Consider the following 25,143-nt stretch of genomic DNA (forward strand, 5'->3'; position numbering starts at 1 on the left):
ATACGTTTCATGTGTCATATGTATCAGTTAAAGAAGTGCTGTCCCTGACATCTGGGAAGGTCTGAGGGACAAAGGCTGACTGAGAGTGCCTCCAAGGGGTGTCACCATGAACTAGTGCAGATGGGCTGTCCTGATCTCATGCACCTCCTCCCTCTCCTTGGCTGTGCACGGTGCACTGGGAAGCCACTGTGGGAGACACAGGGTGAGGGGCAGAGCCGAGAACAGGGTGGAAATCCACCCTCTGGAGGAGGGGTTGCTGCTGGGAGAGGCGAAGCATCACAGCGTTCCTTGGCAAGATTAGATCGGAGTGTCACTTTGAGGCACGTTGTGGTTTGAGGATGTGTGGAGGGAGGTATCAGCGATGGAGACAGTTTGGTTGATAACCCGTCACTCTCGCAGTGATGGGATCTGTGCAGGGCTGGCGGCACCGTCAGTCTGGGAAGGTGAAGGAGATAAAGCCCACAGCGCCGTAAGATGGGAGTGAAGTCCCATGAGCACGTCTTTCCTCCGGCTTCCTCACTGTGCTCCAGAGAGGGGGAACAAGGCAGTGCTGGGGGAGTTAGTGTGGTTAAATACATCCTTCCCACACTGTGCTTTAGACAGCATAAACACCTCTTTTAAGAGACCACACTTCAGTGGGTCATCTCCCTGGGTTGAGTCTGTATGCTGGCAGGGTTTAAATAGCTGTCACTTTTCCCATTCTCAACCAAAGGGAATTTCTCTCAACTGGAAAAAGAAAAGGAAAAAAAAAAGCCAAAAAATGGGAAGAAAATGAGGGGGAAGCATTTCCTGACGGCACTTGAGGAACAAGAGCCGTGAAAAGGCAGAGCGAGAGCGAGTGTGGAGGGAGGTAATTTTTTTTCATCCTTTGGTTGTTGGTTTTTAATAAAGAAGTCAAACTCGCCTTGTAGATTTCCCATTAGGGGACAATACGCTTTTGTAGAGGGAGTCGCCGAGTCAGAACTAATAGTGCGCGCCACGCCAGGATCCCGGGAAATATCACTGCTAATAAGGTTCTGCCTCACTCCCTGCCGCTGCCGCCCCGCTCGGAGCGATGAGCCGGTGACTTACAGCCTGCCTGTGTCTGGAGGAAAGGGGTTGTGTGCTTAGTGTGAGCATCCATGATCCTCAGCATCCTTGGAGGCAGCATGGAGGGATAGGATGAGGGGGATCTGCTTCAACCTGGAAGAGAGGGCAGGTTTAGGTTAGGTGTTAGGAAGAAATTCTCTGCTTTGAGGGTGCTGAGGCTGTTGTACAGGTTGCCCAGACAAGCTGTGGCTGCCCCATCCCTGGAAGTGTTCAAGGCCAACTTGGATGGGGCTTGGAGCAACCTGGTCTAGTGGACAGTGTCCCTGCCCATGGCAGGGGGGTTGGAATGAGATGAGCTTTAAGGTCCCTTTCAACCCAATCCATTCTGTGATTCCATGGTATGACGGCTGTCTGAGAGTGAGGGTGTAGGGAGGAAGGCTGGGGGTCAGGAGAACATGGGAAGCTGGTCTTAGCTGATTAGGTGTATGACCTTGTTCATGGGAGCGGAAGAGTGCTGGGTTCTGTCTGGCATCACCTGGCATTGCCTGCGGGGAGCTTTGGAGTTCATGTTGCTGAAGTGGGAAATGTCCTTCTCAAGTAGGAGGCAGGTGCACGCCAGCTCTGGCCAGATGGAGAGCCAGCCAAAAGCAAGCCCTACCTACTCAAGAGAAGGCCTGCTGGGCTGTGGCACTGCTGAGCCTGGCCTGATGATCTCAGGAACATTAATGACACGACACGGTGTCTGCTCTGGCTTGTGTCCACCCAGCCTGGACCACAGCACAGCTCACCCAGGCCCAGCTGCAGGTGGCGTGTGGATGCACGCTCAGCTTCTCCTTTTCCTTTGCCCTTAACCTGCCCAGCTGTCCTGGGTTTGCCCCGGATGCCCCCCACCCATCTCTGCCAGGAGGAGGAGGAGGGATGGTGAGGACAGCACCCGGGCAGCTGGCAATTTCCTCATTGCCCTTGGAGGAGGCGCGGTGAAAGCTGAGTGGCACAAAGGCTGATTAAAGACCACCTGCCTCCAGGAACGAAAGCAAGGGATGGAAATTTAATTGCAGTATGATGGGCATCGTCGGCATGTGAAATTGCTTCAGATATCAAGTTTGGTGGCAGCTGAGCCTGCAGGTCCATCAGTGGTGTCCAGGTAGAAAACATCTCTAGAGCAGCCCCAGGGAATTGGTGAGGTCCATAACGGTGTTTTAATGTCCTGGCAGCTCTGTCCTTCCCTCCGTGGGCGATTGGGTTTGGTTCATTTAAGACAGATTCTTAACAATATTTAAACGGCATTTAAGGCCCCCTGGGGGGAGCTTTAAACCAGTCCAAAATCTGTTTTGAGGGATGTTTCAAGCAATTGCTCCTGCCTTGTTTCTCCAGGACATTTCTCCAGTGGTCGATGGCAGAGATGGGGTTGGAGGGAGCTGGTATGCAAACCAGCTTCCCCCCAAAAATACTGTGGCTGCCCTCTCTGCACTCACAGCATTCCTCCTCTGAAAGAAAGGCAGCCAAAGCTCACCAGCTCACCTGGCCAGTCCAGTTTGCCTTGTGGCCAGGGTGACCTGGATAACTAGGGAGGAGCAGGTCTGTGCACGATGCTGCCGTGCTTCCTGTGGTGCCTGAGCTTCCCAGGCTTTGTGGTGGAGACAGGAGCAGCTTGGAGAATGCTCATCTGCCAGTGGCAGTGGTTCCTGAGCCCCATGCCCGGGGTGCTGAGTGATGAGGGAGTCAGTATCATCCCCACTGTAGGACTCAGCAAAGTCACTGACCATCATCTTACCTCAGCCTCAGCTGCCTCCACAGTGAAACCACTGCTCAGACCCCCAGTGCCTCACCCCCAAGGCACCTTCCCCACACTGGCGCTGTGAGCTGGTCACACCTTGAGATGCAGTTGGCCAGGAGCATCCCCATACCAGACTTTTGCAGCTCTTGAGCACTTTGCCGTTTTCCCAACCAGCCTCTCGACCTTCTCTTTGCTTCAGGATGAAAATGACAACCCCCCCACGTTCAGCAAGCCCTCCTATGTGATAACCATCATGGAGGACATTATGGCAGGTACAGGCCACCCCCATGCTCCTTCTCCAGGTTCCCAGCAGGGCACTGGGTGCCTTACAGCCAGAACAGGGTGGGTGATGCCTTTTTGGGGAGGTTAAGCCAGAGACCTGGTAGAGTTCCCAGCTGTGGGGGTTTGGCCCCACTGTGCATGCAGGAGAGGGGACCCCTTGGCTGGGTGAACTGCAGGAGCAGTGTGGGGGATCAGGGCAGTTCTGACCCATCCCAACCCTCATTTCTGCCTCCCCAAGGAGCCACAGTGCTGTTTCTTAATGCCACGGACATGGACCGGTCCAGGGAGTATGGACAGGAGTCAATCATCTACTCCCTGGAAGGCTCCTCACATTTTCGGATCAACGCTCGCTCAGGTGAGACTCTGGACACGCTCTCTCCCTTTTCCTTTCAGTTCTCTCTTCCACTCTCGCTCCTTCCCTCGCCCTGCTCTCCTCTCTTCCAATCAGCCTGCTTAGGAGACCCACAATTTAAGGGATTCACCAGATTTCAGACACCACCACTTGCCCAGTCGCCATGAGAGCTTCAGCAGAGGCATCCATGGAAACTCAGCCCCTGGTGGGAGTGACACCTAAGGAAAGGCTGGGCTGTGAAGGCTTCTGTTAGCTAAGGAGCTGCCAGGGTCCATCTATTTGCATCAGAAGGAAGAGTCCATTTGTGGAGTATCCTGGCCCTGGTTTTGAGTGTTTCTTTTTTTCCTCTGTCATCTCCTGTGGCTGCAGGAGAAATCACAACAACATCTTTGCTGGACCGGGAGGCCAAATCCGAGTACATCCTCATCGTCCGGGCAGTGGATGGAGGCGTCGGCCACCATCAGAAGACAGGCATTGCTATGGTGAGTGTGGGAAGGAGTGATTCCCATCTCCTCTAGCCACTGGTTACCCCCTGGGGCTGGGACGGGGGGGGGGCTGCGGTGTCTCATTTTAGCTGTGTGAATGGATGAAAAGCACACAGCAGTCCCTGCCCTCTGGACTGCCCCCACCACTGCTCACAAATTGACTCTCCAGGCTGTGTAGACCTTGAAGTCAGCTCTCTTTTCTGGAAAACCACACAGGAGCCACTTGATCTTCCAGAGCTTTACATATCCAGCTGTCCTTGTGGAGGTGGTAATGGGTACCTATTTCACCTGCAGCATGGCTCTCTTTGTTCATGCCTCTTGGAGAGCCTGTGGGCACACTTAGTTATTCCTGGTGACAGGAATAGCAGTCTATTCACATGTTGCTTGGGTCAAGGGTTTCCAGCCAGCCTGGAATGCCTGGGCTCCTCGGAAGTTGCTGGTGGAGCTACAGGCTGAAGCCTCCTTCTTTGCCTTGCCCTTCACAGGCATCAGGGAGCCCCATTGTTGGTAAAGCGTTTGTAAAACTCTTTGGAAATACCAGGAGGTCAAAAGCCAAGGATCCATCTCAATTGGACTTAATGATTTTAAACATCTTTTCCAATTTTATGATTCTGTCTCTCAGTGCTCATGGCACCGTCTTTTTTGGGACATTTTCTTGGCACCATTGGGGTGCTCTTGCTCCCGGGATGTTCAGTTGGGTTGCAGCAGAGATGTCACACACAACACAGGACAATGCAGAAAAATTTGTGGTGTTGAGGAATATCCCTGGAATAATTGTCACTCCTGCCAAGGGCCTTCAGGAAGTCTGTGGTAGCAGACTAGAAGTTCCCTATGGAGCCTCCCAGAGGTAGGTGATGGCACCAGCATGGCCTGTGGTATGCTGAGTTCCCCCCCAGAGCTCTGGATGAGATTATGTTCTCCTAAATAGCTTTGTTGAAAGGCAAAACAAGGTGGGGGGGAAAAAAAGCCTCCTGATGCCCAGAAAGTTGAAGAATATTAAAACTCGGTGAGATGAGGGCAGCTGAGTAAGTTTGTCTGCTGCCATTAGCAGGGATATATATACACATGGAGCTCAAAATAATCATTTTTGATCAGTAATAAGGGTCTTTTGCAAGATCCCTGGGTGATGGACAAGCACGTGGAGCCTTCTCCAGGGGCCACCGTGTTGCCTTGGCTTGTCCCTGGAGATTGTGCTGTCCAGACTCACCTCTCCTACCACGGGGTGGCACCAGAAGCTCAGCCTGGTGTGACAGCAGGACACGGGGACTTGGGAGCAGGGAAGACCCCTGGAGAAGCTCCACTGAGACCCCCTGCTTAGGGCCCCACTCCCCTTGAGCTGCAGCTCTTTCCTCAGACACCTTCATAACCTCACAGGCTGGATTGAAATGGGTTATCTGGGGAGGTGAAAGACTCCCAGGCAGTAGGATGCATCCCACAGACTCACTGCTGTCACTTAGATGCCGTTTCTCAGGCTGAAAACGAAGACAGGTAACACTTCAGAGCACCGTTCTCACCCGTGCTCTCTTGTCTTCACACCTCCCACCCCCCGTTACTGTACCCTCTGCTGGTTTCTCATTCTTTTTTTTTCTTCTTGCTTTTCACCACTGACTCAGGTTTTTTCCTTCCTTTCCTGCCCCATTCCTGCTGCATCCTCTCCCCCACTGACTTGCATCCCCCTCCCAGTGAAGCAGCTGTTTGAAAACACACCTTGTGCCCTGCAATTGGTTTTAACAAACACACGCCAGCCAAACCCACCTCAGATATGCCAAGGAGCCTTGGCTGTGAAGGTGCAGGATGTGGGCTTTCCATGGGTTTTTTCCCTCCAGGGGGAGAACATAGAATCACAGAACCATGGAAGTATTTAGGTTGGAAAAGACCTCTCTGAGATGATCAAGCCCAACCATTCCCCCAGCACTGCCAAGCCCAACACTAACCCACGTCCCCAAGTGCCACATCTACACATCTTTTAAATCCCCCCAGGGATGGTGATTCCACCACTGCCCTGGGCAGGCTGTTTCAATGCCTGAAACGTGTGTTGGGGACATCCAGGGGACACGCTGTGCCACCCCAGGAAGCTGTACCTCCTGGTTCAGTGTTGCCTCCTTGCTCTCTCGCAGGTGAACATCACACTGCTGGACATCAATGACAACTATCCCACGTGGAAGGATGAGCCATACTTCATCAACCTGGTGGAAATGACACCCCCCAACTCAGATGTCACCACAGTACGTGCGAGGGAAGGTGGTGGTTGCACTAGAAGCCTGGTGAGATTGTCACCAGCCTGGCTGGAGCAGGGAGTCACCTCCAAACGGGTGGCACCTACCTGACCGGTGTCACCTCCAAACCTGTGTCACCTCCAGTCCAGCACCATCTTGCAGAATTTCATTTAAAACGTTTCTCCTGGGCCTCTACCTGCCGCCCATTCCCTGTGTTTCTTCTCCCTGCTGGCATATTATTTTTCTTCTCCAAATTGTGTGGATTTTGGCCAAACTCTCCTTTTCTTAGCCTCGCCTGCGACCTCCTTCAAGGACCTCTCTGAAAGACTTTGATTTACAGCCTTTCAAGTCCCTCTGGCGAAATAAAAGAGAAGGAGAGGGGGAGGCTTCTACTCCATCACGCCGAGAGAAAAATGATGGGAACAGAATGGAAAATAAATGAGGGAAAAGTGAAGACAATCCACAAAATCATATAAGGAGGAAGGCTGGAGAAAAAAAAAAATGGGATTTTTTTTTTTTTTGAGGAGGAAAGGTCTGGCAGCACTGCCCGAGCCAGAGCACAGTGGTTTTCTCTCCTCCACGCAGCACCAGCCCCGCTGCTCGGCACCAGCTTGAAGTCATCTTGCCTTTGACATCCCAATTAGTTGCTGGGAAAATAATTATTTTGTCACCGATCCGATGTAAATTCAGCTGCAGGACAAGCAGCGGGAGCTGGGGAAGTTATGAGTGCAATGAAATTGGTCTTTTTTTTTTAATGTAAATGTCCCCTGTAATAAAAAATGTCACAGAGAGAGCAGTAAAACACAGAATATCTGACGTGGAGGAGAACTCCACCAAGGAATTATTTCCAGCATTCTGGGTGCGGCAGCACAAGTTTCTCAGAGTGCCTCTTTGTCCCGTTTAGTTTATTTTTCTGCAGGGTCCTTGTTTTTTAGCTGGTTTTATTTAAAAGGAGGAAAGCCAGGTTGATTGCTGCGTGCTTGTGTCTCTCTTGCCATGCCATCACCTCCTGGGCTCACAGGCCATTTCTGGGGAGATTTAACTCCACTCTCGAGGGTACAAAATCCCTGCAAATATCATGAAAATACAGAACTGGATGGAGGAAGGGGAGCTTCTTGCTGGTGCTGGTGCAGGGAAGCCTCTCATGTGAGCTCAGACTTGTTGTTAGACACCAGCAAATCCATGTGGGAGTAAATTCCCAGCACTCTGCTTTAATTCTCTGCTGTTTCTCCATGGCAGGTGGTGGCTGTGGACCCGGACCTGGGGGAGAATGGCACAGTGGTGTACAGCATCCGGCCTCCCAACAAGTTCTACAACCTCAACAGCACCACGGGCAAAATCCGCACCACCGGCGTGCTCCTGGACCGGGAGAATCCTAACGCCCAGGAGGCCCAGCTCATGCGCAGGATCGTGGTGTCCGTCACTGACTGTAAGCCCCACTTCCATCCCACAGTGCTCCCTCCTCGCCCTCCGCTCTCCCTCACGGATTGTTTTCACAACAACAAGTTGAACCTTTGAGCCTGGGAAGCAGGAACTCTCCTGCCCCTCAGCCTGGCTCCATCAGCGTCCCAGAAAGTCAGTTGAGCAGGTGGGGGAAAAAGAGCTGATGTATTTTTCTCTGGAAAAGAGAGAAAAGGGAAACTTGGGTTTTTTTTAGGAAAAAAGTTAGAGATACGAAGATAAATTTCTGCTTTCAGATAGTGATAGAAGAAAGGGTAACAGTTTTAAACTAAAAGAGGAGAGATTTAGATTAGATGTTTAGATGTTAGGAGGAAATTCTTTACTCAGAGGGTGGTGGAACAGGTTGCTCAGAGAAGCTGTGGCTACCCCATCCCTGGAAGTGTTCAAGGCCAGGTTGGACAGGGCTATGAGCAACCTGATCTAGTGGAAGGTGTCCCTGCCCATGGCAGGGTGTTGGAACTACATGGTCTTTAATGTTTCTTCCAATCCAAACCATTCTAGAATTCCACCTAGGGCTCCATCCATGACAAATCATCCATGACAAATCAGGGGCATCACCCCATCCTGCACTACTGTCTGCATAGGGAATGAGGCCTCCTTTTAGGGGAAAGGAGTGGAAACAGCTCGAGTATTAACCTTGAGACCCCCATTCCTGGCTTCCACAGGTGGGAGGCCACCCCTGAGAGCTACCAGCAGTGCCACAGTTTTTGTCAACCTGCTGGACCTGAACGACAATGACCCCACTTTCCAAAACCTGCCCTTTGCTGCCGAGATCGCCGAGGGCCTTCCCGCAGGCTCCTCTGTCTTCCAGGTGAGTGTGTCCCACTGCTGCCATGCCCCACACTGGGAGCTGCTGCCATCGCTGCCATTGCTTCTGCAAAGCAGGCTAGCAGTGCATCCTCTCTGTCCTCTCCATCTTCTCTATCCTCTTCTTCTCCTTCATCGCCTCCATCCTCTAGCAATGCAACTAGGGGCATGCAGAAGGGGTTGTGCATCCTACCCTGTGTGCTGGCTCCCAGCAGGGGGAATGCTTCAAGTCCTCTTCCCCACCTTCTCCATTTTTTCCCATCCTCTCCCTCCTCTCCATTCTCTAACAATTCAACTGGGGGGATGCAGAAGGGGTTGTGGCATCCCCCACCCCACGTGCTCGCTCCTGGCAGGGCGGATCCTCTGAGGCCCCTTAGGTTTCATCCCAGCATCCCTGGGGGCAAAGAAACACTCGGGGTTTCTGTACCCTGATTTTCCTTATCAGGAGATGCTCAGGCTCCCCCCTGCTCTCCCCCATAGGTAGTGGCCATCGACCTGGACGAGGGCCCGAACGGGCAGGTGACGTACCGCATGCAGGTGGGAATGCCCCGCATGGATTTCCTCATCAACAGCACCAGCGGGCTCGTCACCTCCACGGCCGTGCTGGACAGGGAGAGGATCGCCCAGTACTACCTGCGGGTGGTGGCCAGCGACGCCGGCGTGCCCTCCAAGAGCTCCACCAGCACCCTGACTGTCAAAGGTGGGGGCACTGAGACCCTTCCCTGACATGCCCAGACACACAGACCCCTCCGTCCCTTGGTGACAAGGACTCCTCGCTGGAGGAGACGTGGTTTATATGGGAGACACGCAGAGGAATCAGATGGATGTATGATCTGAAAACAGGATCCTGTCTGGTTTTGTGTACAACAGGACGCAGGGAAGGCAGCCCATTGCTCTGCTGTCCCCACAGGCTTCGTGTGTGCCACCAGCACAGTGCAGAGACGGGGAAAACATGGCCTTTCTGGCAGGGCCCCCAAATTCTCTGTTGTTTTTTCCTCCATTCCCCCATCCCCAGTGTTGCTTCTCCTTTCAGCCTGTCTTTTGCTTCAGCATGTGATTCCCATAAGCTGCGTGCCTGGATAGCCCACGCACTCCCAGTTCAGAGCTGGACCATATTGCATGGTCTGTCTTTAATTTAATGTGTTGCTATTTACTGGCTTCATGTGAGCCTAGGGCTGAGGATAAGCATCATCTGGAAATAAACTGACCCTGGATTGTCCTCAGGCCTGAGTTTGGAAAAGAAGTTCCTGGTCCTGTACCTCCAGAGCTCTCTGCCATGCACTAGGAAATACTGAGCTTATATTTAAGCCCCAGCTTTCTCTTCAAATGGGGATGGAAATGGGTTTGGTGCAAATACTAAATTGAGTTACAGTGATGTAAGGTGGGGTTTTTTTGGCTGTGAGGAGGGTGATCTGTATGTATCAGGGGTTGGTAATTACAGCCTGCAACTGTGGGGACCAGTCCTTACAGCTGCTCTGCAGGCACCCACACCATACAAATGCCAGAGAGAGTCAGGCAGAGCATTCCCTGGGATGCTCAGGGCAGCAGACAGGAGCTTTGGGAGCCCGGCAGACATCAGCCTGGCCTCTGCAGGAGGGGCAGCCCTGGAGGGGGACACTCAACTCTGCTCCCCTTTTCAGTTCTGGACGTGAACGACGAGAACCCCACCTTCTTCCCACCCATCTACAACGTGTCGCTGCCTGAAAACGTGGCCCGGGATTTTAAAGTGGTCCGGCTCAACTGCACAGATGCCGACGTGGGGCTGAATGCCGAGCTCAGCTACTTCATCACAGGTATGAACCCCATGTGAAACAGGAGCCTTGGCTGCAGGGCTGCCCCAGACCTTGGCCAGGGTGTTCTGCACTTCAGCGCTGCCTTTCCCGGCCCCTGCAAACCTTGTCCGGCATCGCCCTCTGCTGAACAGCCCTGCTTGGCTCCTGCCGTGCTGACCACTCCGCTGTGCCCTGCCTAGGGGCGACCACTGACCCCCAGCATTCCTGGGACACAGCCAGGAAGGGCACGAGGATGAGCAGGACATGGCTGGGGAACAAGGCCTGGGGTGGCATTCACATGTGCTTATGCTTGGAAGCCATAAATGAAATTTTGGGGCACTCTGTATCGCTGTGTGGCAGTGGGGTTCGGTGGGCAGGGGGCGGGTGGGCAGCGATGCCATCCGGGCAGTGCTGGGCTCTCACCGCAGCTGCAGCTCCTGCAACAGGAGGCCGGGGAACCCCCTGGCCACGCTTTCACTTGCAAACTGCATGTGTGGCATCGAGCCCTCAGGAAGAGGGTGAAAGCAGAAGTGTCAGCGGAGAGTCCTTTTTCCCACAGTAGCAGCCTGGCGATTCATGTCGCGGCCCCTCCGGCCTCACCGCGAGTGAAACAGGGTGTGTTGTCCCACAGGTACCACAGTTCACATGCAGCGTTACCCCAGTTTGCTTCCAAAGCGTTCAGGAAATGATCTGGCCCTTCTATGATTCAGCTTTTCCTGCAGCCATTGGTTCTGCGAGGCCGGCACAGCGTTCCATGAGGCAGAGGGAAGGTGCTCTGCCCACTTCTGCTGCAGAGCAGCTCTGCTTAGGACAAGATACAAGATCATCCTTCCACAGCTGGGCTGACCCCATGCCCAGGCTGCAGAATCCAAGGAAATGGCCTCAAGTTGCACCAGGGAAGATTCAGATTAGATATTAGGAAAAATTTCTTCACTGAAAGAGTGGTCAGGCACTGGAACAGGCTGCCCAGGGAAGTTGTGGATGTCCCTTCCCTAAAAATGTCCAAGGCCGGAGTGGGGCTCTGGGCAACCTGGTCTAGTGAAGGTGTCCCTGCCTGTGGCAGGGGGTCGAACAAGATGATCTTTAAGGTCTCTTCCTACCCAAAACATTCCAGGATTCTATGATTCCTTGGTCCTTGTCCTTTGCTGCAGGTGGGAACCAGGACGGCAAATTCAGTGTTGGCTTCAGGGATGGAGTGGTCAGGACAGTCGTGAGTCTGGACAGGGAGACCGTGGCATCGTACACGCTGATCCTGGAAGCCATTGGTAAGGATTTCCCACTAATCCCATGGGACCACTGCCACACAGCTCCATGGGGTGGCCATGCAGGTGTGTCAGAGAGGCAGCAACCTCTGAGGCACTCTGTAAACCACAGCCTGTGCTTGGTGTTAACATTTCACAACTCGTGTGAATTAGTATGTCCTGGTCCCACCATAACTTTTTCAGATAGTATATTCATCTCTCAGGTTTGCCCAGCCCATTTCCCCTGGGGAAGGCAGGGCCCCCCAATCCTGAGAGGCTCCGTACTGTCCAGGGCAGCCCTCCACCCGAAAATGGCAGCACCACAGCACCGTTCCCCTAATCCGTGCCAGCCCTTGGCTCTGTGGTTGCTCATTAACCCTGAGCCACCTGGCACGTGCAGAGGACCCGTGTGCCAAACACAGCTTGGCTGTCACCCCCAGAGCTTTATAATGATGTGCCTCTGTACAGACCACTTGGATGCCCCTTTTGAAAGGAGAAATAAGTGGCCAGTCAGAAATCTCAGGGGCACAGCACTGCAGGTGCCACGGGGGCTGCAGCAGGGATGCTGCACCAGCTGGGCACACAGGACCAGATCCCAAGGGGTAGAGGGTCTGTTATGCTCCTCTGATGGATGTCAGGCTGCCTGTGTTGTCCCAGGAACCAGATCCCATGGGCTCCAGCTGGGTGGGTTTAGCACTCACTGCATCAGGCATGTTGAAAAAACCAAACCCAACCGATGCTTCCCAGTGCCTCATCCTTCCTGCAAATCCAAGAGCCATGCTGCCATGTCCTTGTCTATGGAACATCAACATATCCTGGTGCTCCTTGACTATAAGCTGAGCTGTGGCTATAGAAAACTCACCAGACCCCTACCTGTCTTCATTTCCCAGATCCCTGGCCTCCAGCAGTCCCTTCCAACACACATTACTCAGTGTACAGAATTGCAAATCCTCTCTATCGACCAGTTGCGTTTCCAGCCTCGCTGGGCTCCTTGGCAGAGCTTGGGGGTGGTTTACCTTTTCCTTTTCCTTTCAGGATAGGAAGGGGAAAAAACCAAAACACCCAAAGCCATGGTTCAGTGTGGGATTTGGAAGCTGCAGAAAAGACGAAGGATTTTAGTTCAGAGATGGAGGTGACTGAATCTCCCCCCCTCACCCTTCTCTCCCATACAGACAACGGCCCCACCGGGAACCGGCGCACCGGGACTGCCACCGTGTACGTGACCGTCCTGGACGTCAACGACAACCGGCCCATCTTCCTCCAGAGCAGCTACGAAGTCAGCGTCCCCGAGGACATCCCGGCCGCCAGCAGCATAGTGCAGGCACGTGGCTTTTCCACCCTTGGGTGGGAGGAGGGGGTCCCCCCACTAACTGTGAGCTGCAGGAAGCCCAGGGCAGAGATTTTCTCTCTCTGTCAGTGGTGTCTTCCCCTGGAGGAGTGTGTGTGAGAGAGGTGTGTTCTTGCTCACAGAGGCTGTGAGCGCTGGGGAGAAGGCAGCAAAGGACAAGGGAAAATTAAGAAATTCACCCCATTTCTGCAGGGGGGTGAGAGGGGAAAAGCCAAGCCCTGTGCTGGCGAGGCCACTTTGGCTGCATCCCTGCTTTCTCCCTCCTCACAAGGCAGAGATCTCAAGGGGGAGGGAGAAGAGTGCCTGCAAAGAGATGCTCGGAGAGGGGTTGAAAAAACGGAGGGAGAAAAGCATTTGGACTTTGCTTTCATTTTTGTTGCTCTTTGAGGGAGCGGTGGCAGGGCTGAATGGCTCAGTGAGCAGCGAATGAATGCCGGCATTCACACCGGCCTCCCAGGCCTTCCAGCATCCCTCAAACCCAGGGCTCTTCTGGAGCAGGCACCAAAGGCTCTTTGCAGAGGGCCCTGGGAAGGCTCCTCCTGCCTTGAATACCTCTCCCAGCACAAGGAAAGGGGCAGCTTTGTCCCCGGCTGTGGCGGGCAGGGTGAGTCACTGGGAGAGAAGAAAGGAGCCTTTTGCCTGTTGCAACAAAGGTTTGCTGGGAGCCGTGTGTCGTGCTCAGGGTAGCCCGTCCCCAAGCAGGAGTGCTGTGGCTCCTCATCACCTGTTGTGCTGTGGCACAGTGTAGGTGATGTCTCTGGGGTCAGGCAGCTGCCTGTAGTCCCAGAGTGGAGTTGTAGGCAGAGAGAAGCCCTGCCTGGGACTCCTCAATCTGAGCTGGTTTTGCAAATCAAAAGAATGGAGGAAACTCGAGTCTGACTGGCATCAAAGTGCCTTTTCTTAGAACTCGCTTCCCAAAAGAAGTGGCTCTTTGTGGCAAAAGAGAGGAGATATTTGGGGGAAGTTTGTTTTCTGCAGAACAACACCAGAGGGAAACAGAAATGGGTCATCACCTGGCTTTACTTTAATTTACACCTTCAGTGTGAACCATTTGTTACAGAAGGTCTCTCCCTTCAAATACATCCCCACATCCCTACGGCAACAGGACAGTTTCTGAATGTTTCCCCATCCCTTTCTCCCAAAGCCAGGCAGTGCAGGGCCAGAGAGCAGGAATGTCCCAGGCAGCCCAGTGAGGTGCATGGGAAGGGGGAGAGGCAGGGACCAGGCAGCACACTGGGGACACGAGCCTCTCTTCACCTGCTCAGGAGCACAGCTCAATGGGGAGATCTCAGCTGAGGATTGTTTTTCTGTGGAGCAGGTTTGCCCTGGGATGCCCCTCTTTAGGCAGCCAGGTTGCTCTGCTCTCTTCCAAGCTGTTTGTTCAGGTGCAGCACAACTTGCACAATATTTTCCAAAAGAAATGAAGCAGCAGGATTTTTTTTTTGGCTGCCCGGTTATAGATGCATGTGGGTGTAGTTTGGATGCCTCCACCTTTCCTGACAGGAAACAGTAACCTGGAAAGCATTTGGAAACCTGAAATTGCAAAATCTCCTGTTGCCTCACAGAGCCACTGCCTGGAAATGAGTTGCTCAAAGGGGTTCTGACAGGGTGCCCAGGATACCAAGGGATGCTTGAGGAGGGAACTGAGCCTGAACCAAAAGCTTGGGAAAGAACAGCAGAGCGAGATCACATTTTGGTGGACTCCACGATGTCCCAGTCCTGTCTGGCAGGGGAGCTCCTGGGGCAGGAGAGCTGGCTCTGAGACATTGGCTTGCTCCTCCTGAAGCTGCTGATGGAGCCCCGCAGGGAGCCCAGGCGCTTCCAGAGCCTCAGCTGGGGCTCACTGGCATCCAACGGGTGGTGGGGCATCCACTCCCGGGGTCCAGACAGGGACTGGTCCAGCGCTGCTGGCTTGCAGAGGGTGACAAAGATGAGGAAGGTCGCCAGGAGGAGGAAGATGCAGACGAGTGCGACGATGACAGACAGTGAGTCTCTCATCTCAGGGGATGGGATGCTGGGTGGGACCAGCTCCGTGGTTGAAACCAGAAGCCCAAGGAGAGGCGGGGTGGGAGAGGTCCCATTGCTAGAGTCCTCTGTGCTCATCTTCCCTGCAGTGCACAAGGTGATACAGAGAAGTGACACAGGAGATTTCACAGAATATTTTGCATTGGAAGGGACCCACAAGGCTCATCAAGTCCAGCTCTTAAGTGAGTGGCCCATACAGGGATCAAACCCACAACCTCAGTGTTATTAGCACCATGCTCTGACCAGCTGAGCTAATCTCAGGGTCATACCACCTAGAAGCTGGACAGGCAGCCACCCTGTGGTTAAATTGATGGATTCTTGTCATGCCTTGATGTGCAGGATTTTCCCAGCCATGTTTTCTGTGACACAGGGAGACAGAGGGTCCCGGGAGGCAAAGCACAGAGATGGGATTTATACCTGCAAAGTACCTCCCTGAACTGAAGTGCAAAACCACCTGGCAAAGAAATCTAGCACACATAGTGCTATGTACACATGGTACCATGGGCCCTATGAGGACACCTTTAGGGAGCACGCACATGTTGCATGAAGATCTTCTGGAAGAGATAAATATCCATGCACTACAGAAGATCCAAAACCTTCCTCCTGGGCTGCTGGGGTTTGGTCCTTCTCTATTCCCCAGAAATGTGGGTTTGTTGGATTGGCTGGCATTTGGGGGTTTCTGATTATTCCCCCAAGGAAATCAGATACTTGGTTAAGGCTCTGCCCTGGTAATTCCCCATTGAGTTGTGGTATTGCACTGGAATTGCCTTTATTATTTTGCAGGGGTGAAATGTAACACCCTCACCCTGCTCATACCAAAAATCCTCGTGTCAGACGTTTTGCTGACCTGCTTTCAGGTTCAGACATGTCACAGGTTTCTCAGCCAGTTCTGCAGAGTGATACAAAGCAGCTTCCCAAAGCCTCATGGATGACAGCTCTTACCTAACACTTGATGGTGACTATCTTCTCCTTTCCCTGCCTGGTCAGATCCTCCCAAGAGCAGTTTGTACCCATTTTTTAGCTCCCATGCACCCTCCAGTCCCAGACAGGCTGTGCCAGACGCTGGCATCCCCCCAACTCAGAGATGAGGGCTGGGGAAACCTTGCTGTGCCAGCTCTCTGCCATGGCCTTGGTGCTCCAGCCTGTACGCTGGAGGTAAAGCTTTATTACTTTCCTACAGAGGTGTGGGAGGTAGAAGAGTGACAGAGAGCTGTTTGGCTGGTCTGTGGCTGGGCAGCCTCCTGGCGAGTTTGGATTTGGATTGAGCCAATTTAAAATTAAGATCTTGGAGGGGAAAGGCAGGGCTGCAGGGACAGCCAGGGTCTCTGGGTCTGCTCTTGCAACCACCATCCCAAAGTCACGCAGGTGTGTGTAGGCAGCAGCCAAACATTCACCGTAAAACACTCAAAAAGGGGAGGAAGAATAACAGTGACATATCTTTCATTGTTGATTGGAAACTATGAGACACCCTGGTGGAGACAAGCCTCGTGGAAAGTGAGGTGCTGCCTCAGGAGGGATGAGCATCGTTCACCACCTGAATTACGCAGGAGGAAACAACCTTCAGCAAACACTGTGGGGGCTGCAAAGCTGAGGGTTGAGGGGCTCAGGAGCCCTTGAACTTGGGCTGTCCATGCCCCATCTGTACCCTCTGGGTTACATGGGTGGGCTCCCAGCTCTGGTTTGCCAGGACCCTGCCTCAGAATCTCTCCTGCAGGATCTGTGCTCCAGACAATGAGCTGAAATACAGAGGGAACAAGATCAGAGGTTTCCACTATAGAGTTGGGTGCTGGGTTTGAGGCACTAGGGAGATGTGTTTTATTTCTGGAATACTTTCCATCACCTGGGCTTGAGCTTTCCAAGCTATGATGCTGGCAGCCTCAGGGCAAGGACTGTATCAGTCTGCCCAGAGCTTGGGGGCTCTGGGGAGATGTAGCTGTTTCCATGGGTCAGAGCCAGGTCTGTGCTTGGTAAATGGGAATTGCAAAAATTCTCAGCATCTGAGAACAGTGACAGAATCCCTGTGTGTATTGCAAGCAGGCCCAGGGACTAGGGCTCTTGTCACCTCCTCCAAAGTGATGTTTTCCCCTCTCTTCACTCCAAAAGTACTTTTTTATCATGCAGCTGCTCCTTGCCTGGCTCAGCCCCTTCCCCTGGGAGCAGAGCAGCCATCCCAAGGGGCTTCCCCTTGGGAGCAGAGCAGCCATCCCAAGGACCCCCTGCTCCATGTACAGGCTGTTCTCTGTGCTGCCTGGGCATGGAACACAAGCAGGCAGGGCTGCAGCATATCCCACTCCAAAGGCAGCCTGAATCAAGGTTTCCAGGGCTACCTCAACGCTGGCATTTACTAACTGCACGTGTTCGGCTCTGTGACCTTCCATTGTTCCTTAAGAGCCAACTGGGAGGCGTGGGCAATTCCTTCAGGCTGTTTTTCACTCCCTTGGTCCTGGCTGCAGAGTTTGTGTTTTAAATTCGCTTGACAGTGTTCCATAGAAACCCATCAGGAGGGATAACTCTTATGTTTTCCCAGGCTTTTTTCAGCAGTGCCCTGTTCTCTTGCTTCCCATCCCGCCTCTCCTCATGCCCAGATCAGCGGCAGCGCTGCAGGTCCAGGGAAAGTCTGGGCTTTCATAGCATCACTGTCCCACCCAAGCCCCACATTATCAACCCTGGTGGGTTAATACGAGGTTTGTCCTTCCTGGAAATCCCCCCCAGAAGGCTCATCCCTGCCTGATCTGTTCCAAACATGACGCATCCCCATGAGCGCTCAAGACCCAGCCCTGGGCACGAGGCAGCTGAGGATCAGAGGGAAAGATGAGAAATTGCAAAAGGTAAAATGCCCCTGGGGAAGGTGGAAAGGAAGAAGAAATGATTATCATGCATGAGCAGTGGAGAGGGTTATCCTGCCCAGCACCAGGCACTGCTCCCTGCCCTGGCCCAGCTGCCTAGTTTGGCGTGAGCTTTTCCATATGCTCTCCCTTCCTTTCCTCAACCTGCAAGGAAAACGCTGTTTTCAGGCACTGCCTGTAACAGAGCTCAAGTGAAAAGCAGCTCTCCTTCCCCTCCCTGTCTTGCTTAGCGGAGCTTTCCTGGAGCTCCCCAGCTTTTCCCAATGCACTAAATCTTTCCACGTGCGGGAGGAGGTGATGCTGGAGGGTACCAAACACCCATCTTCCCGACCCGGATGGGTGGGTACCGAAAGCAGAGGACTGTGAGTGATGCTCTTCCCCATCTCCCTGGTTGTTAAGCGGCAGAGCTGCATCCACAGGACTTTCCCACTTTCCCATCACCGGGACAGACAAAGCAACGCGAAGCGGGGGAGGGAGGAGGGATACCTGACCTCACACCCACCCCCAAACTTTGCATCTCCCCCCATTTGCAGCCCTTTCCCCGGGAGGCTGGAGGGCTGGAGGCAGCAGTTCTGCAACCGGGGGTCTGTCTCTCACCCCTCGGGGAGAGCCCGAGGGGCCGGCACTGGGTTTGCCGCAGGGGTTCGGGCTCCCTACCTCTCACCGGCTGGCCGAGCCCGGGCTCTGACTCCCGCACGCCTGCCTTGCGCCTCTCCCACCGCACTCTGCCGGCTGCCAGCCCCCTCCTCCTTTCTGGGAGGGTGGGAGAGAGATGGGGACAGCCTGAGCATGCAAAGCCGAGGGGCCCTGAGCCCCTTCCCGAGCTCTGGCAGTGCCGCAGTGCCCCGGAGCTGTGTCCCCCTGGAGTGAGAGGTCGAGCCCCCTGGGGATGTGTTTCCCAGGCTTTGTCGCTGTGGAAAGGCTAAATGGTACGTGCTGGGCCGAGCCCCCTGTGCTGGGGAGGAGGTGGCAGGCTGCCTCCCATGTGCCTGCTCCCCCTTTTCCTAGCAGCTCTACTCTTTTCCCATTCTTTTATTGCCCCCCGCTCCTTTTCTGACACCTTTCCAGTAGCTGGGAGTGTTTGAAAGGGGGCTGTGAAAAGGACAGCAGAGGGATAAAGCACGCTGAGACACTGGTACTCAGCTGCACAAGGTGCCTTCCAACTGCAGCAGAAAGAGCTTTTCTCCCACTGCTCGCCCTCCAGTGCCATTGTTTTCCCAAGTTGGGGACAGTCTGTCAAATCACCACTTCTCCGCTGGGACTTCAGTGGGTCAAAGTGGCAGCAGCCAAGCTTTTTCCAGGTTGTAGGCTGGCAGGAGCATGAGTTGCTTTAATGCAAACTACTGGGTTTTAATAAAACCCAAACTCCCCATTTACTTGCTGAAGCTTCATGCAGGAAACACTTGGGGTGAGCTGGGAAGAGGATGGCTCAAGGGGTGTTTGCAGGGTGCAGTTGGCTTATCCTGAAATGCATTTTCCTGAGCACAGCAGCTCAGGGAATGGCACAAAAAGCTGCAAAGCTTTGCCTCCCATCCCTTTGTTTTTCCTCCTCTGGCTGTGTGATAGCTTTCCCCAGGAGGGAGCCAGTGCCATGCCAAGGCAGCCGGTCTGCCTGGGCATCACTTGCCTGCTGCTGTGGAGCCCATCCATCCCACGGGAGAGGAGACAGCCCAGCTCCTGCCCAGAGACAGCCTCAGGGTGGAAGAGCTGGTTTGGGAGGGAGAACTCCCCACTGTGAAAGGAACGTGTCTGGGTCCATGGTAGAACGTGGAATAAGCCACAAGCAAGATATGATCTGGTCTGGGACAGAGGAAAACAGCATGTGTGGCGCAGGGATGAGAAACCCAGAGAGTTTACAAATGCAGGGGTCAGTATTTTCTAAGGCTTCTGCTGACTCAGGGTGTTTTGGTGGAAGGGAGCAAGAGCAGTTCAAAGCATCTCACAGACACGTTTCAGAAGAGCATCTCTGACTCCTGCAAGTGTTGTGGGGCTGGGGGTGGAAGCCCTCACCATTCCCACTGCACGTGCATCCTTTGCAGCCACACTTCCTCTCTCCAGCGCCAGTCTGGGTGCAAACCCCCACCTGCCTGGGAAAACAAAACTGCTGGGTAACATTATAGGGAGAAGATGTGGCAGAAGATGCCTTGCAGAGGGAAGTAGTAGGAGGATAAAGGCTGAGGCATTCCCTGTGTCCTCACTGTGGTGATTTCCATGCAACCACGCTGCGGTCGAGCTTTGGATGCTCTGTGGGAAGTTGGGTTTGCAGGGAGAAGATGCAGCAGCTCAGTGCCAGCTGGGTCGTGAGCCCTGTCCTGCTGTTCCCCACCAGGTCCGGGTTTTTAGGGAAAGTACTGCAGTCTTGTTCAGTGACACCAGAGGGGACCCATGCCTTGGGTTTCCCAGGACAGACGGACGGGTTATTCAGTGCATGCCGGGACTGTGCAGTGTATCACAGCTATGGGGTGCTCCCACCACTGCCCAGGGGCTCATGAGGGCTCAGCCTGAGCACCAGCACGCTCTAGGCTGGTTGCATTCACGTTTCTCTTGGCAAGTTTTACATATGCTGCTGCTTGGGTGACTCGCTGGGATGCCGTGGGCTGTGTGCCCACCCGACGTGGGAGCAGCTCTCCCTGCCCAGCTCAAATCATCCCAGCAATGCCCCATCCCCAATGGCATCACCACTGGGACAAGCATTGGTGTGCAGGGCAGGATCCATGGAGGTACCTCCACCAGTGCACAGACCCCTGGGCTTCATGGCACAGTCCTCAGGCTCAGCTCCCACTTTAATCCATCCAGCAGCAAACCCAAGCCCACTATCCCTGCTGTCTGGTGATGAGGGGAGGATAACTTGCTTTGCTTTGCAGCTGATAAGCTCCCTGGCTCAGGTGAAGGAGCAGGATTTCCAACCTCGGCAGGATGGGGGGACTTGTCACAGTCTGAGATTCTCTGCCCTTCACCTTCACTGCTTTTCTTGTCTCATGAAGGTGAAGGCCACAGACGCGGATGAAGGCGTTAATGGGAGAGTGTGGTACCGGATTGTCAAGGGTAAGTCCAGGTGCCCCCTTGTGCATCGGTGGGTTCGTACCAGGCTCTGGCAGCCACACATGCAGCCTCAGGAGGTTTTGCTTTCCATCCTTTTGCACTTCGCAGCCCACAGAAACATTTCCCCCACCCCTAAGTGAAATTCCAGCACTGGTGTTAATTGCTGGGGGATGATTTGTCGTTGATGGACAATAGATAGAATCCTAGAATCACAGAATGGTTTGGGTAGGAAGGGACCTTAAGGACCACCTCATTCCAATTCCCTGACATAAACAGAGACACCTTCCACTATCCCAGGTTGCTCCAAGCCCCGTCCAACCTGACCTGTGACACTTCCAGGGATGGGGCAGCCACAGCTTCTCTGGGCAACCTGTGCCAGGGCCTCCCCACCCTCACAGGGAAGAATTTCTTCCCAATACCCCATCTAACCCTGCCCTCTGGCAGTGGGAAGCCATTCCCTCTTGTCCTGTCCCTTCAGACCCTTCATCAAAGTCCCTCTCCAGCTCTCTTGGTGCCCCTCTAGGCACTGGAAGGGGCTCTAATGTCTTCCTGGAGCCTTCTCTTGTCCAGGCTGAACACCCCCAGCTCTCTCAGGCTGACTCCTTAGCAGAGGTACTCCAGCTCTTGGAGCATCTTCATGGCCTCCTCTGGACTCACCCCAACAAGTCCATGTTGTTCTTATTTGAAGAGATTCTGTAGCTCCCCCCGACTTGTCCCAGGGCCAAACCCTGATGTAGCTGAGCCTGATGTAGCAGGAGGTGGTGGGGCTGGGGTTGTGCTCAGTAATCTTCCTCTAGAATAGCCCCCTAGGGAGGGCTCAGTGTGTCACCAGGATGGATGTAAGGGCAGCGGGCAACATCCCTCTTCGTTTTTTCTCCCCCTGACAGGAAACGAGCACAACCACTTCCGCATCAATCCCAGCACCGGGCTGGTGATGCGCGGTGTGCGGCACCTGGACCGGGAGCAGAACTCCTCTCACGTCCTGGAAGTGGAGGCCTACAACACGGAGCAGGGACCCATGAGGAGCTCTGTGCGGGTAAGCACCTCACAGCCACCGAGGGCTGGACAGCAGGGGAGTCTGTGCAAAATATTTAGGATGCTTTCCAGCCCTTGCAGTTGTGCAGGAAATTAGAGAGAGCTGACATGGAAATGCTGACGGAAAGTCTCCGAGGGCTGCCCGTGGGTGGAGAAGATCTTGTTAGGGGGTTTTGGTTTTTTTTTTCTTTTTTCCTGTGACATTTTGGCACAATGAAGCTGCTAAGTGGGCTGCAATCAGTGTCAGAGGGAGACCTGCTCGCTCGGTGAGATGCAGGTCTGCTGCCGGGAGGAAAAGCTGGGCCTTAGCCTGTGAAAAACTGTGTCTCCTGGCCAGGCATCTATTTAAATAATCCAGGGCCCAGTGGTGATAATCTTTAGCCGTGACACACCAGCTTCCCATGGTTCCCACCAACCCAGTCCTCCAGTTGCATCTATTTTTAGACCCAGTGGTGGGATGGGCTCTGGCCGAGTGTGACATGCCAACAGCACCAGCAGCAGGCAGAAAACCAGGAGGAGAAAACAGGTTCCCTGGGGAAACAGCATCTCGACCTACTGAACTTTGAGCAAAATTTCCCACCGAGTCACCAGCATTTCTGTGTTGTGGGGTCTCCAAGGTTTTGAGCAGGGGATCCCAAAGGACAGAGGAATTGTCCACTACACCAGGTTCCTCCATGCCCCATCCAGCCCGGCCTTGAACACCCTGAAATGTTTCTCCACAAACACCCCGAAGGACGTACTTTCCCCTCACCAGTGTAAGCTGGGTGAGGGCTCACAAGCTTGCCCTGCTCACCCGTGGGCTCTCCGGGGGGTTCCACAGGTGATCGTGTACGTGGAGGACGTCAATGACGAGGTGCCGGTGTTCACCCAGCGCCAGTACAACCGCCTGGGGCTGCGGGAGACGGCCGGGATTGGCACCTCGGTGGCGGTGGTCCGGGCCACCGACCGGGACACAGGTAGGCAGGTGGGGGTGAGACACACCCAGTGTGGGGGGGAGCGGTGAAATCAGCCACCGCATGGATCCCGGCGTGGCTGGGGTGAAATCCACACCTGGGATGGGCTCCGCTCCGTGGTGAGGGTTGGCACCGGTGGCGCCCGCCTCTTCAGGGACTTGGTCCAGCCAGCACTGTGGTTCCTGCTCCCTCCCCAGGGAACGGTGGTCTGGTGAGCTACAAAATCGTGTCGGGCGCAGAAGGGAAGTTTGAGATCGATGAGAGCACGGGCCTCATCACGACGATAGAGTACCTGGACTACGAGACCAAAACCAGCTACCTGATGAATGTCTCTGCCACGGACCAAGCGCCCCCCAACAACCAGGGCTTCTGCAGCGTGTACGTCAGCCTGCAGAACGAGCTGGATGAGGCCGTGCAGTTCTCCAACAGCAGCTACGAGGCTGTGATCATGGAGAACATCCCCCTGGGCTCCGAGGTGCTCCGGGTCCAGGCTCGCTCCATCGACAACCTCAACCAGATCACCTACAAGTTTGACCCCAACACCAACGCCCAAGCGCTCTCCCTCTTCAAAATCAATGGGATCACTGTAAGTAGCCACAGCGTGGTCCCTCCTGGCTTGGCTGGGCACCATGAATGTTGACATTGGTTTTTCATCCTTGGCAGGGTGTGATCACGGTCAAAGGCCAGGTGGATCGAGAGAAAGGGGATTTCTACACCTTGACAGTGGTGGCTGACGATGGAGGACCAAAGATTGACTCCACGGTGGTGAGTAGCATCTCCCCACTTCCCCACCATCCTCTGTCAAGCTCAGATCACCTTCCTCTTCCTCTGGCATGGGACAGCGTGTCCTCCCTGCTCCAGCTTTCAGGGCCCGGAAACCTTGATCTGGGGGAAAACCAGCTAAAACAGTTTAAAGGGAGGTAAATTTAGGGGCCTTGAAACACTTTGTGGTTTGTGTTTAACAGGGTTATATTTGGCAGCTGAGCTGGGGGTGATTTGCATTTCTCTGTCAGGGCAGGAGGCACATCGGGTGCAGGGCCAGCCCATGGGTCCCAGCAGCTGTGCTCTCCATGCACTGCCCTGCCCTTGTCTGGATCTCTCCCAGGGCAAGGGGCAAATCTGCCAACCTTATCTAGAAAAAAACCAAAGAAATGCACCAACAGAGGAGCCTCTGAATCACGGCGGAGGGGTACCTGTGGCTCCTGACACTGCTGTAGTGGAATGCAGGGTTAACCCACACCTCCTCATCCCCCACTAACTCCTCATTCTTTGTGTTCTCTGTTTTCCCCTCTGCTCTCCTCCAACAGAAGGTAAGCATGTCCGTCGTACTGGCATCACCTTGGGGACCAGAATCCATCCCAAACTCCACACTGAGCTGCGGGGAGGGATCAGGGTGGAGGTCTCCATCCCTGTTCCACCAGCACCAGCCTCCCTGACATCCCCCAGGATGTGGTGCAGCTCCTGTGAGCCATCCTGCTGCTGCGAGCGGAATCGCAGTGCCCTGATCCTCCACTTGGGACAGCAGCTGCCGGATCCGTCGTGGTGGCTGAATGAGCTCTCCCTGCTCCTGGCTCTCTGTTTTTAATTCGGCAGCAACAATAACTGAATCACCCCAAGGCGCACAGCTCACTCCCGGCTTCCTCCCGGGATGTTGTCCTATTCAACCTGGCTGCACCTGGGAGCTTGGGGCACCCATAAATAAATCCCCAGGAACAGAAAGGCTCTTCCTCTCTCATTTCTGTGTCCCCTTGCAGCACTTTGATTACAAACTCGATGAGAGCATTTCCTCTGGCTAATTGTGGCCGAGGTAACCAGGTCCCCTCCAAGCATCTTGTGCCCAGGTGTCTTTTCCCAGGAGGGAGCTCAGGTCTCCTCTACACCCAGCTTGTCCTGGTTGATTTAAACATGCTCAGCACTGCCTTCCTTGTGCCTGTTGAACTTCAAAGCCAACCCTGCCTGACCCTGATGCTGTGAGCACGGACGAAATCACTGCTTGTGAAAAGCTTAGCAGGAAAGGGTGACCCTGCAGCAGCCTGAGCTGCTCCGTGCCCAGCTATTTGGAGGATAAAAAACAGAGGATGCTCCACAGAACAAACTACCACTTGAGACCTGCAGCAGCCTTCTGCTGTTTCTCCAGGCTCCAAGCATCCCTTCTCCTCCTCCTCTGCAGGCAGGGATGTAACTTCAGCCCCTGGGCTCAAATAGCTGTGTCATTCCATGGTGGGTTGAGGATGTGCCAAGGTGTCAGGGTGACAGGTGGGCAGGGGGCCGGCTCCTGTCTGTGCCCCACCTGAGCCCCGTGCCACGCCCACAGGTGACCATCACAGTCCTGGACGAGAACGACAACAGCCCCCAGTTCGACATCACCTCGGACTCGTCCGTCAGCGTGGCCGAGGACAGCGCCGTCGGCAGGAGGGTGGCCGTGGTCCTGGCCCGAGATCCAGATGCAGGCAGGAACGGGCAGGTAGGGGC

The 25,143-nt window shown here is 54.3% G+C and overlaps 2 protein-coding genes across 3 annotated transcripts in view; one reads left to right on the forward strand and one right to left on the reverse strand.

Moving 5' to 3' along the window:
• The window catches only part of CDH23 (cadherin related 23), a 193,692-nt gene that overhangs the window by 133,350 nt on the left and 35,199 nt on the right, over nt 1-25,143 (forward strand). Inside the window, exons 18-34 of the mRNA XM_027693012.1 lie at nt 3,006-3,078; nt 3,327-3,443; nt 3,810-3,922; nt 6,043-6,150; nt 7,381-7,570; nt 8,268-8,413; nt 8,890-9,109; nt 10,050-10,202; nt 11,333-11,446; nt 12,595-12,743; nt 20,626-20,686; nt 21,571-21,719; nt 22,539-22,674; nt 22,869-23,257; nt 23,335-23,436; nt 23,979-23,981; nt 24,986-25,135. Coding sequence (XP_027548813.1) covers nt 3,006-3,078; nt 3,327-3,443; nt 3,810-3,922; nt 6,043-6,150; nt 7,381-7,570; nt 8,268-8,413; nt 8,890-9,109; nt 10,050-10,202; nt 11,333-11,446; nt 12,595-12,743; nt 20,626-20,686; nt 21,571-21,719; nt 22,539-22,674; nt 22,869-23,257; nt 23,335-23,436; nt 23,979-23,981; nt 24,986-25,135 — 2,373 coding nt within the window. The remainder of the gene's footprint in view (nt 1-3,005; nt 3,079-3,326; nt 3,444-3,809; nt 3,923-6,042; nt 6,151-7,380; nt 7,571-8,267; nt 8,414-8,889; nt 9,110-10,049; nt 10,203-11,332; nt 11,447-12,594; nt 12,744-20,625; nt 20,687-21,570; nt 21,720-22,538; nt 22,675-22,868; nt 23,258-23,334; nt 23,437-23,978; nt 23,982-24,985; nt 25,136-25,143) is intronic.
• CUNH10orf105 (chromosome unknown C10orf105 homolog) lies at nt 13,799-18,491 on the reverse strand. 2 transcript variants are annotated; one of them, XM_027693024.1, is made up of 2 exons: nt 18,299-18,491; nt 13,799-14,878 (listed from the first exon to the last, which is right to left on the reverse strand). In XM_027693024.1, exon 2 carries the CDS (start codon nt 14,871-14,873, stop codon nt 14,457-14,459), a length of 417 nt encoding a protein of 138 aa, XP_027548825.1. In that variant the 5' UTR covers nt 14,874-14,878; nt 18,299-18,491; the 3' UTR covers nt 13,799-14,456. The 2 variants fall into 2 exon arrangements, with proteins under 2 accessions (XP_027548825.1, XP_027548826.1); XM_027693025.1 differs by lacking the exon at nt 18,299-18,491 and adding an exon at nt 16,636-16,698.

This window comes from Neopelma chrysocephalum, unplaced genomic scaffold (genome assembly GCF_003984885.1).
Source record: "Neopelma chrysocephalum unplaced genomic scaffold, ASM398488v2 Primary Assembly neopelma1_89, whole genome shotgun sequence".
NCBI classification, from domain to species: domain Eukaryota; kingdom Metazoa; phylum Chordata; class Aves; order Passeriformes; family Pipridae; genus Neopelma; species Neopelma chrysocephalum.